At 30.9% G+C, this 13,211-nt stretch overlaps 2 protein-coding genes across 2 annotated transcripts; both read right to left on the reverse strand.

Annotated features, from left to right (window-relative positions):
• Positions 1-371: 371 nt before the first annotated feature.
• On the reverse strand, positions 372-4,579 carry LOC127744220 (probable fatty acyl-CoA reductase 4). The gene is made up of 10 exons (XM_052256502.1): positions 4,501-4,579; positions 4,284-4,387; positions 3,778-3,980; positions 2,503-2,603; positions 2,178-2,370; positions 1,817-1,978; positions 1,599-1,680; positions 792-1,049; positions 626-684; positions 372-534 (listed from the first exon to the last, which is right to left on the reverse strand). Exons 1-10 carry the CDS (start codon positions 4,577-4,579, stop codon positions 372-374), a joined length of 1,404 nt encoding a protein of 467 aa, XP_052112462.1.
• Positions 4,580-5,383: 804 nt separating this feature from the next.
• LOC127744221 (probable fatty acyl-CoA reductase 4) lies at positions 5,384-10,054 on the reverse strand. The gene is made up of 9 exons (XM_052256503.1): positions 10,010-10,054; positions 8,252-8,457; positions 7,857-7,921; positions 7,045-7,237; positions 6,589-6,750; positions 6,405-6,486; positions 5,906-6,166; positions 5,707-5,786; positions 5,384-5,495 (listed from the first exon to the last, which is right to left on the reverse strand). The coding sequence occupies exons 1-9, from the start codon at positions 10,052-10,054 to the stop codon at positions 5,384-5,386; spliced, it is 1,206 nt and encodes a 401-aa protein (XP_052112463.1).
• Between the last annotated feature and the right edge of the window lie 3,157 nt (positions 10,055-13,211).

The following is a 13,211-nucleotide window of genomic DNA, read 5'->3' on the forward strand; positions in this document are numbered from 1 at the left end:
AATTTAAAAGATTTAATATTAAATTGTTGAATTTTAATTTACTTAAACTGTTTTTTGAATTTATATTTTAAATAAAAAATATTAAATCTCTTTATATATGTTTGTTTTAATTTTTTAAAATTAATATAATAATAAAAATTATTTAAAAGATAAATTTAAAAGATATGTAATCGTACTTGTATGTAATTATGTATCATGTTAAGAGAAACGTAAGATTATTTCTATTTTATTTGCATTACAAACACACAGATAAAACATATGATAAGAAGCGTAGCTAGCAATCTAAAACGACACAATCGAAACTGAAAATATCATGAAACTATTTTGGGACCCCAATTTCCAACAGAGACAAGACAATTGTTGTTGTAAGGTTACATCTTAGGTTGCATGGAGTACTTAAGTAGACCTGGAAAATGAACATTCACCAAATATTCCTTCCAATCAATACTTTTGGGATCCAAGTTAAATTTCCTCTCAACACTACCAACTCCTTTTATTGCCATTCGTAGTTTCTCCGTGTTCTTATCATCAAAGCTGTTGACAAATAAATAAAAACTATTGCATTTTTATATATACATCAATAACATAATTAGTTATTAGTTAGATATCGTATTGGGATACCTACATGCCCTCAAAGTGAAGATAAGGACGATACATGTTCATTATCCTCTTCAACCTTGATCCCTTAACACCGTAACAATCAAGGGGAAATTAAAATAAATTATTAGTTATAACATAAAATAAAAATTCAAAGTAAATACAAACTGCTAACTTAATTTTTGAGCCCATACCTTGTAATGGGGAAATTCAAGATCTTCCGTATAATTGGGGTTGAATGTAAATTTTTCATATAAAGTCCCGGACTTTCCATAATTTTTTAGCCATGGATTTTTTGTAATATAAAGATGCATTATGTCTTGAATTTCTGAAAGTTTAATTGGATTTCTTAACGAAGTGCCAATATGGTAGATCAAATTGTTTGAAGTATTATTCTTAGAATGAACCAACATCGCTATGATCATTGAGTTTGTCACCATGTCTACTGGTATCTGCATCATCATTTCAATTCCATGATTTGATATTTTATGGTATATATAATTAAAAGTGACAGAAGAAAAATGAAACAATATAATACTTAAGGTAACATTTGGAAGAGAAACTGAAACTGAGAAATAAGGATTAAGAGACGGAGACTGAAATAAGTTTTAGTATTGTGTTTGGTATAAAATGAGAGACAGAAACTGAAATAAGAATGAAATTCTAATTTAATTTGCATAAAGTGTAGAGTTGGAATTAATTGAAATGAGAGTAGTTTAAGTATAAAATATCACTAAAATTTCAGTCTCCGTCAAAAAAATTTCAATCTATCTCCTAGTCTCCGTTCTAGTATCTCAAAACAAACGCTACCTAAGAGTTTCAAAAACTTATCCGCTTCAAACATCAAACTAATAATCTCCTCCAAAGACAATAAATAATTATGAAAAGTTAGAAACTAGCTTCACATCTTCATATCCGTTTAGTTTTGTGTGATATTTTAACCAAACGGATACAAAAAATTCAAAATAAAATCGATCTATTATTTAAAGAGTGAGACTCACCAGGTCTGCAGTTATCTTTGGATTACCAACAAAACTGGTTATTGCTCCTTTGAAATACTCAACAAACACATAGTCTATAGTTCTGCAATATAATAATCACAAAATTATATCATTTAGCTACTGAAATAATCATCTATTCATAGGATGGATCGGAATATATATAGTTCCATTTAAAAAAATGTCTAGATGTATGTTAATTAAATTCAGTGGCTATTTACCTAACATCTTCAATCCAACCCGGAAAAGGTTCCGAAAGGGTGCCGATTATAACAGTAGGACGTGTGATGATCAGCGGTATATTTCCCTTCATGTTTGTCACAACCATTTCACCCATTGCTTTTGTAAATACATATGTATTTGGCCATCCATGCAAATTGGCCCTAGAATTTTTATAAACGTAACCAGAAAATTAGAGGGCTATATAAAGTAATTAAAAACACCATGGATCATCACTACAATCATTGCACGCTGAAATTAAGTTTTTAGGATTATTTATATCGGATAAGTTTCATATGTAATGTTACACATGGAATTTATACAAGAAAATTTTACCATATAGACTCTATATGTACAATTTACCTTATTGTTCCAAATTCTTTCATTATTGAGGTGATTGTTTCTTGATTGGCATTTTGTGATTGGAGTTCACTCAGTTTTTTCATAATCAACTGCTTTTCTAAGTTGATGTCTAATTCTGAAGAGCTTTTTAGCGTTTGGCCCATAAGGAATGGTTTCTCAGGTATTTGTCCTTTTGCTTCTCCACAAACATAAGCTGAATCCAAAATACAAATTTATCACATAACATTTCAGTTTTTCATGTGTTGTACGATTTTCAACTAGCTAGTAAGAGATTATATATGTATGTGTTATTATACGTATTCATAAAATTGAGAATATTACATACCGGTAGATACTTGAAGAAAAAATTCTATTTTATGACACATTTTAGCAAAGTTTATCGCATTATAAGCTCCCATTGTGTTTGTATCCATTGCAACATCAAATCTACACAAAATAAACAAGATAATAATAATGGTAATGTTAGAGAGGAAAAAAAATTTTAAAATTTATCTTATTTAATATTCATTCATTGTTGTAATAATTAATAAATATTAAATAAAATAAATTTTGACTATTTTTTGTCGAGTAAAGTATCGTTTTTTTTCTAATGTTTTGGGGTAAGTCCCAAAGTTATCCATAACGTCCTATTTAAGTCTCTAACATTTCAAAATTGGCTCAATGTTGTCCTGCCGTTAGAGATCCGTTAACAGAATTGACGGCAGGACAAAATTGAGACGATTTTGAAACGTTAGGGATTTAAATAGGACGAAAACGTTATGAAAAAAAACAATACATAAAAATAAATTTTAATTTAATTTTATCTTTCAATAATATCAATTTTTTACTATACATAATATTCAATTATTTTTTAATCACATCTAAATAAATTACACTTAATCACATTACTTTCATTTTAAATAAATTATTTTTTTTATAATTTTAAAGAATTTTGATACATTAGAGACAAAAGGTATAATTTATATTTTCAATAATATTAATTTTTTATTGTACATATTTTTTTTTGCCGGTTTATATACTAGTCATTCTACAAACATTTCATGATAACTAAAAATCTTTAAGAGTTAAATTATAAACAAATTAATTTATTTAAAATGAAAGTAATATGATTAAGTGTAATTTATTTAGATATGATTAAAAAATAATTGAATATTATGTCTAGTAAAAAATTGATATTATTGAAGGATAAAATTAAAATTTATTTATATGTATCCTTTTTGTCTCCAATGTTTTCGTCCTATTTAAGTCCCTATCATTTCAAAATCGTCTCAATTTTGTCACGCCGTCAATTCTGTTAACGGATCCCTAAGGGTAGGACAACATTGAATTAATTTTGAAACGTTAGGGACAACTTTGAGACTTACCCCAAACGTTGAGAACAAAAATGATACTTTACTCTTTTTTATTTAATATTTTTTCATTATTAAACATTTTAAAATAACTAAATAAATAAACACAATGGTAATAATAGATGAAAAAAACAGTCAAAATTTATGTTATTTAAATAATTAATAAATATTAAATAAAGAAAATTCTGATCGTTTTTGGCTCCTTAAATTTTATTACATTAAATGAAATCTCATTGTACGTTGTTTTTCACCTTTCATCAAGTCTTGTAGTTGCGGCACTGTGCACTATAATATCAATCTCTTCCAACATCTCTTCAATGAGGATTTGGTCTTTGATTCCAAAATTGTGAAGAGACACATCACCTGCTACTGCCACCACTTTCTCGGATAAAAAGGAACTGAATTTTTCACCCCACTTATCTCTTTGTATTTTGAACAATTTCTTCCCAAAGACCTACATACATGCGAATGGTAATGCTTTCTCAAAAAATAGTGTATGATACCTCTTGTATAGTATAATAAAATTTTTATACATTTATATGCTAAATTAAATATTCAAGTTTTAATATCTGTGATATTATTTAAAATTTTTATTATTACATAAATCCATATAGTTAGAGATATAGTCTAATATGTATATTGATTTTAAAATAAAGCTAGAATGTGATCAGCAATTTTTTAGTATATATAGGAAATAATAAGGGACATTGTTTATTATTTACATTATCATATATATTGCACCAAAATATTTTGTCACCTCATGGTGCAAGCGATGAGAGACAGATTCAGTATCGGTAGCTCTTAAAAGAAGGTAAAGTTTTTTTATATTTGGTTGACACCTTAGTATCTTCTCTACAAAAACTGCAATAATCCATAACAATTAATAATTAATTAAAAGCATATAAAATTAAACGTATTAGTAATTAGACTCCAAAACAACTTGCATTGTTTTACAACATATAATATATGACTACCTTTCGCGAGGAAGCCAGTGGCACCAGTGACTAGAATGGTCTTATTCTCAAGGAAATGCAATACACTTTCCAACTCCATTTGAGATAATTAAGTAGTTCTTCTTATGATGAGAAGGAGAACTTTCAAAGCAGAGGAACTATGAGAGATGTAATGAAAATAATGAACCAAAATAAAGTGTTAGACTATAGACAATATGATTACATCCATGTCCATATAAGGTTTGTTTTGCTTTACTTCTTTTATTGCACGGTGCTAATATATATATGCCTTCTATTTTTTGGGGAAGCCAAGCACCTCACATTTCACCTACCCATCTAACAAAATATATCTTCAACTACTCATTCTAATTCATTCAACAAATTTCAACATAATTATTTAACCAAAAATTTTTCCATTGTTTGACATAATTATTAACAAAATCAAAGCCAAATATGTTGTGTTTGGAGATAACACTCTCATTTATCAATTTCTGTGAAATTGAAAATTCGGATATAATCATTTGTATCTTGTGTTTGTCATGATTTGAACTGTGATGACACCATCTACTGTTCTTTCTATATTTAGCAATGGATTTTGGTAGAGATAGCACCAAGTCAGGAAAATCAGATTGAAAGAGAGAAAGTTAGTTAGGAAGATATTCTGCTTTGGTTCTGTTCTCAACAGAATTTATTTACTTTGGTGTATATATATCAGCTAGAGTACACTTAGGCAATACAAAAATAAAGAGGTGTAACCAGCATTCTGAAATAACACTAAGGCGATTCGAAATTTCAAATTTAATTCCTGCAATCACCAAATCCTAACAAAAGGGACGAGTGTTGTTGTAAGGTTACATCTTTGGTTGCATAGTATACTTAATTAGACCTGGGAAATGAACATTCATCAAGTAGTCCTTCCAATCAATGCTCTTAGGATCAAAGTTATATATTCCTTATCCATATTGCCAACTCCTTTTATTGCTATTCGCAACTTCTCTGTGTTCTCATCATCAAAACTGTTAAGAATATATTATATACAAATCAATGTAATGAATTCCATATATACAGTATTTCCAACACACATATAGTAAAAACTCAGGTACAGTCAATTTTATGTGAAGTTGATAGTTGAAAACCGTTAAATAATTTGATTGATTTGACTAAATTTTCATCTAATGGCTCTCCATTATCAACTTTACGTAAAATTGACTGCACTTGAATTTCCACCTTATTGAATATGTAGCATAGGGTACGTACATGCCCTCGAGACCATAAGGCCTATAAAGATTCATTATCCTCTTCAAAGCCTTGATACCGTAAAGGGGGACAATAATTAAGTATTATCAGTAAAGAATAGAAAATTATGATTCAATATGGATAAACATTTTGGAAATATAAACCATAGTTAACTTATTTGAACCAATACCTTGGTTTGGTGAAATTCATGATCTTCAGTAATTCTTGGGTTGAATAATAGTTTTTCACATAAAGCCCCTGACTTTTCATAATTTCTTAGCCAGGGATTGCTTGTAATATAAAGATACATTATTTCTTGAATATCCCACAATTTAATTGGATTTCTTAGGGAAGTACCAATATGGTAGCAGATGAAATTGTTGGAAAGATTACACTTAGAATGAACCAACAGCGCTATGATCATTGAGTTTATCACCATGTCTGCTGGTACCTGCACCATCCATCATTTCATTCATTTGATATCTTATTTTAAAAAATTAATTATCAAGTAAGCGAAGCAAAATGTAATATTAAGAGTTCAAAACTCTAATAACCTACTCCAAATAAAAATTTTAACTTCATAAATACAAGTTTAATTTTTGTTTGTGTGAGTCTGTGAGATATATATAAAACATCCGAAAATAAAAAATTCAAAGTAAAAATTATTTGAAGAATACAGTGAGACTCACCATGTCCATAGTTTTATTTGGATCACCAACAAAACTAGTTATTGCTCCTTTGAAATACTCAACGAACACAAAGTCTATAGTTCTGTAGTCACAAAAAATTATATCATTTAATTACTCAAATAATTATAATATTATATATTACACACACGCACATATGTGATAATTAAATTGAGTGATTATTTACCTAACACCTTCAATCCAACCCGGAAAAGGTTCTGAATGAGTGCCGATGACAGCAGTAGGACGTGAGATGATCAATGGTATATTTCGCTTCATGTTCATCACAAGCATTTCTCCCATGGCTTTTGTAAATGTATGCGTGTTTGGCCATCCATACATATTTGCCCTAGAATTTTCATAAACATAACCAGAAAATTAAGGGACTATAAGGCTATATTTATTTACAGTAACATGATACTGAGATAGAAAAACAATATCATAGTATTTATCACTAAACAGAATATAAAAATACTAAATTATGTGTCTCTATTCTTTATATCTTATTTTCAGTGTATTGTTTTATTCTGTTTTTACAGAAATAAACATAGCCTTAAAAGAATATAGTATGCATGGATCATCAATATAATCGTTGCATGCAGAACTCAAATTTTCAGGATTTGTATATATAATTATGATTTACCTTATTGCTCCAAATTCTTTCATTATTGAGGTGATTGTTTCTTCATTGGCATTTTGTGCTTGGAGTTCACTAAGTTTTTCCTCAATCAACTGCTTTTCTAAGTTGATGTCCAATTCTGATGAGCTTTTAAGTGTTTGGCCCAGGCGAAATGGTTCCTCAGATATTAATCCATTTGCTCCTCCACAAACATAAGCTGAATCCAAAATATAAATTTATCAAAATTTTTTTCTTTTTAAGGTTAGAATTTGATGAATAGCGAGCTTAGCTTACTAGATAGCTAGGGCCTAGGTGGCTAAGCATTACGTGAAGGGAGAGAATATTGCATGTAAATCAAACATATCGTAAATATTTAGAGCTTTTATGATAATTATGATTGTAGTCAACAAAAAAAAATTATGATTATGATATTTATGGTACCGTGGTTATACTTTTTACTATTTTAAGCATATAACCATAATTTTTTGTTAGGCCACATTTTTCTTTTAAATAAAAATCGTTATTTGATTTTTGTATCAAAAGTTTTAAAGTCTTTAATGAAAATAATTGTAAAATTAAGATTTCGTGCAAAATTAGTTTTTATTGCCTTTTTAAAAAATTCCGTATCATTAGAATAGTATTAGTTAAAATTAGATCATGAAATTAAATTTAGGGAATTTTTAATTTTTTATCTCCCCAAGTTTTAATGCTTTTTTGTTGAAAATAACATTTATGTCTGGTAGGATTTTCAACTATCTAGTAGAGGCTTCACATATTTATAAAATTGAGATATTACATACCGGTTCATACGTGAAGAAAAACTTCTATTCTATGACACATTTTAGCAAAGTTTATAGCGTTAAAAGCTCCCATTGTATTTATATCCATTGCAACATCAAATCTGTAAAAAATAAACAAGATAACAATAACCAAATAAATAAAGCTATATAGCGGCTTATTAATTATAATGGATACTCGAATGAAAATTGTATAATTATCTTTATGTAAAGATGCTTTTTTCAGTTATTAGATAGTTTATAGATTTTGATTTTGATATATTATAAAAATATTATTTTTATTTAAAATATAACTAAATGAAAAAATAAATTTTTAAATAAATATCTTAATATTTTTATAAAAAATATTTTTAGTATTTTTATTGAACTAAGTGTCATTACTTATTATTATTATTGCTTGCATTAATGAAATCTTATTGTACATCATTTTTCACCTTTCATCAAGTGTAGTAGTTCCGGCAGTATGCACTATAATATCAATCGCATCCAACATCTCTTCAATGAGGATTTGGTCTTTGATTCCGAAATTGTGAAGAGAAACATCACCTGCAACTGCCACCACTTTGTCGGCTAAAAAAGAGCTGAATTTTTCACCACACTTATCCTTTAATTGCATTTTGAACAATTTCTTCTCAAAGACCTACGTACATAGATATAATAAATATGTCGATATAAATTTGTTTAATTTTGTCCAATAGTGGATCTATATAGTTAGAGATTATGGTTCTAAAGAATTTGTTAATAGTAAACGCAAAATATATATGACAATAAAATCATTTTTATAATAATTTAATATAATAAGAACAAAATATGTTTTGTTTTCATTCCTAAGCAGTATATAATAGTTTCACCGTAATTAAGATTTCTTCACCATAATTAAGACTTCGATTCACTATGCAGACCAGTTGTGTTGTAGATGAAAAATTTGTCCCAAAAGTGAGAATTATTTTTAAGACCCTAGAAGAAGCTAGAAAGTTCTACAAATATTATTCCAAACTTGCTGGTTTTTTCACCAAAATCAAAAACACGACTCAGGACGGAGACAAGATTAAGAATCAACTAATTGTATGCTCTAGAGAGGGGAGATGGAAATCAAAGATATCTTCAACTTTGAAGACAAACCCTTCAGCTGGGTTAAATTGTTCGGCCAGAATTTATGTACAGATAATAAAGGATGTTGGTCTTTGGACAATTTCCAAAGTTATTTTGAATCACTCACATCCTTGTTGTCCAGACCAGGCTGAAATGCTCAAACAACACAGGGAGCTTAGTATGTTCGTGCGTCACACCATTGAAACCCACGAGGAAGCCGGAATCAGACCGAGCAAAACTTACCAATCATTTGTTGCAGCAGCTGGCAGCCACTGTGAACTAGCTTTTACAGAAAAAGACGTAAGGAATTACATCACAAGGGAAGTACGAAATATTTTCGAAGAAGACGATGCCAAAGAATTTGGGAAGTACCTAGTTAGAATAAAAGAGAAGAACCTTTCTTCTTTGAGCTCAACCTTGAAGGTGATCACTGCATTAAACATGCATTCTGGGCTGATGCAAGAAACAGGGCTGCATTTGATTATTTCGGAGACGTGATTTCATTTGACACCACCTATAACACAAACAGGTATTCAGTTCATTCAAAAATATATTTGATGTTCAGTGAGTGTATATATTTTGGTTCACCACCGTGTGCTTGTTATTTATGCAGGTACAATTTGGTTTTAGGTTCTTTTATTGGCGTGAATCACCACGGCCAGTCGACACTTCTTGGATGCGCACTGATGAAAAATGAGGACATCCAATCATTCAAATAGCTATTTGAGTGTTGACTACGTTGCATGGGAGGGAAGGCACCAAAAGGTATTCTTACCGATCAATGCGCGTCAATTCAAAGGGCAATTGAGTTATGCATGCCAACAACAATTCACCGCTGGTGTATCTGGCACATCATGAAGAAGATCCCAAGCAAACTAAATAGCTACAAGGGACACATTGATATTGAACAAGAGATGAGCCATGTTGTTTGGAACTCGCACACAAAAGACGAATTTGACAGAAACTGAAACGATTTCCTCACAAAGTATGGTCTCGGAGGCAACAAGTGGCTTTCAGGTAATTGAGATTTCAATTCGAGTTATTTTTATGCTCTTATCTTTTTTTCCCAAAAGCATGCATTATTTTTTGGTTCACCATACCTTATAGTTTCGGTTTGGTTTGCAGAGCTGTACGAGGATCGGCATATATGGATTTCGGTTTACTTGGATCACCACTTTTGGACCGGGATGAGAAGTACGCAAAGGAGCGAGAATATGCATTCATTTTTCAACAAGTTTATCACACGAAATAGCTCCTTGAGACAATTCATGAAGCAATACGACAATTTCCTAGCAAGCAGAGAGCAAGCAGAGAGAGAATTTGATGCTGCAGATTTTCACATCGTGATACCATGCACAACAAAATCAGCAATAGAGGCACAGTTTCAGCGTGTATATACCCATGAGAAGTTTAGGGAAGTGCAAGCTCAATTTAGAGGTAAAGTGAATTGTATCACAAGATCAATGCATTTCACTCTAGGTTTCACAACATATGAAGTCATAGAGCAGGTTTCCAACTCCACATTCAACAAGTTTGTCGTCACCTATGACACAGTATCACAAGATGTAAAGTGTCATTGCTTGCTTTTTGAGTCTAGGGGCATATTATGCCACCATTCCCTAAGCGTTCTAAGCTTTGAGCCAGTGGATAACGTGGCACCGAAATACATATTGGAACGCTGGAGTAAGAACAGAAAGAGGAGGCATAGACACATCAAGAGCAGCCAAGATGAACTTGTACTAGAGCCAAGAAGTAAGAGATTTAATGAATTAGTGTTTCGGTCACACAATATATGTGAATTTGCATCCGAGTATGAAGAGTTGACTGGAATTTTGCACCGAGCATTTGACAAGGTCATGGCGGAGATGGAAGAATATCAAGAGAGAAGGAAAGGAAAAAGTTTGTTAACCCACGAAGAAACGACATTAAGCAATGTAAATGATCTTCAAAGCCCACCACGTATCAAAACAAGAGGTCGGCCCAAGAACAGACTTGGATCAAACCTGGTAAAAAAGACAAGATTCAGTCAAGCTCCATTCTTTACAATACACCAGATATGAATTATCCAAGACAAGATTTTACAAGTTTTAGTTTTTATTAATGTAAATTTTTGTTTACCCATGAGAAAATTTCGGTTCACCATGGTTATAGTAGGTTTAATTTCTAAATGTTGATAGTCTTTAATGAATAGTCACTCTTTTTGTGAAATTCTATATTGATATATGCAGTTTTTCGATTTGTATAGTGCATTAATTTGTAAGTTGAATAATAAGAATTTGTTTTTTGGTTCATGGTTCAGAGTTCAGAGTTTTGATAGTAGCATTCTTTTAAAATTAGATCTATGTTATGTTGAGATATGCACTTTTTCGGTTCACCAATTGCATTAATTTTGGTTCATTGTGTTTTTGGGGTTTAGGGTTTAGGGTTTAGGATTTAGGTTTTAGGGTTTTAGGAATTTAGGGTTTATGAGTTCAGGGTTTAATATTCAGGGTTCTGGTTTTAGTGTTTAGGTTTAGGGTTTAGGGATCAGTGTTTAGGGATTCAGTGTGTTTCTATCTTTTGGTTCGCCTAGTGTAGTAATTTTGGTTCACTGTGTTCTTTTGGAGTTCATAATGTATTAGTAATCACCCTGATTTCTTTCACTGTGAACCTGCAACAAAACAGTAGCCAGGCAGTTCCAACAGGTATATAACAAGACAATGAGTAATCCATCTTGAATCAGTAAATACATTAACATTAGATCCATACATTAATATTAACATTTACATTAATGTTGACATATATACATTCAAAAGAAGCAGTGTCTACTTTTTTAAACAAGTTGAACAAAATATTGTTAATTAGAACCATTTGAACTGCACTGGTTTTGAGATTCACTTGATGTTTTTGAATCCGTTGGAATAATTTTTTCTTTTTTCATGAGCCTCTTTTGTTTTGTTCTCTCTGCCAGCGTTATATTGTCAAATTCTGATTCTGATTTGGATTCCGAAAAAGATTCTTCTTCCGAAGAAGAATCCACAACAACAACTTTCTTTTCTTCTTTCTCCCTTTTTCTTTTCTCTTTCCCCTTTATTTGCTTTCTATATAGAAGTCCCTAAAATACAAAATTATTTACTTAGCAGAGTATTTGAAACAATGAAATACAAAAACAATCAGGTGAATCAAAATGACCACAAATACTTAACCGAATTCAATTCATGTGATGAATAATACGTGATAAATATTCAATTATCAAGAAAAATATTTCTGCATGCACAATGCTTCAAATCAACACATTATCATTGTGTCTGTTGCTTCCTTAGAAATCCGGTCTAGTATCATCTTCTTTGTCCAATAGGCCACCCATGGTGCCGGGGGAGCATCAAGTCCATCCAAGTGAGGGAACTTGGTTTCATGGAAGTAAATCAGCATCAATACAAAAACACAGCCCTCAAAGGACTGTTTCTTTCCCTTTCTCTTGTTTTCGATTCCCTTTCTCAAGAAGCTGAGCACATGACATACCCATCCCACTGTTGGATGTTGTCCGCACAAAAGATAGGCGGCTTATTGATCACGGAGGCCATGATTACCGTCGTCCACAGTAAGAAGCACTTCTGTATGAAGACGACAAAAGTCCTGCAGAATTTTTGCCGGTTCTTTGTTGCGGTTTTTTATAACCCACAAACTAACTGGATAGTGCACCAGGTCGTACCAAGTAATACCTTACGTGAGTAAGGGTCGATCCCACGAGAATTGATGGATTAAGCAACAATAGTGTTTGATAGGATTAGTTAGACAAATAAAAAATAGTGTTGGGAGTTCAAAGAGTATTAAACAGCAAATTTGGAATATTAAAGACAGGCAGATAAATAAGTTGGGAATAAAATATTGAGAAAACAGTTAAGGCTTCAGAGTTATCTATTTTTCCGGATTGATTTTTCTTACTAACTATTTTAATCATGCAAGATTTAATTCATGGCAAACTATATGTAACTAGACCCTAATTCCTTAGACCTTTCTAGTCTCCTCTAAAATTCATTAACTACCAATTCCTTGGTCAATTAATTCCAATTAGAGGGTGATGATCAATTTCTAGTTTATATGCCAAAAGAATCCTAATTATCCAAAAATAAGGGGATTATATGTCACGTATCCCGTTAAATACAAACAATTAGAAATTCAGTATAATATGTTTTCAAGCTGTTGTTCAAGTAAAGAGCTTTTCCAAGTTTTACAAGACTCAATTAGAACATGGGTCATACTTCTGTTCCACCCATATTCATAAAATAAAGAGCGAAAACAATGAAGGATTAGTTGCTCATG

Source organism: Arachis duranensis, unplaced genomic scaffold, assembly GCF_000817695.3.
Source record: "Arachis duranensis cultivar V14167 unplaced genomic scaffold, aradu.V14167.gnm2.J7QH unplaced_Scaffold_232527, whole genome shotgun sequence".
Taxonomy (NCBI): Eukaryota; Viridiplantae; Streptophyta; class Magnoliopsida; order Fabales; family Fabaceae; genus Arachis; species Arachis duranensis.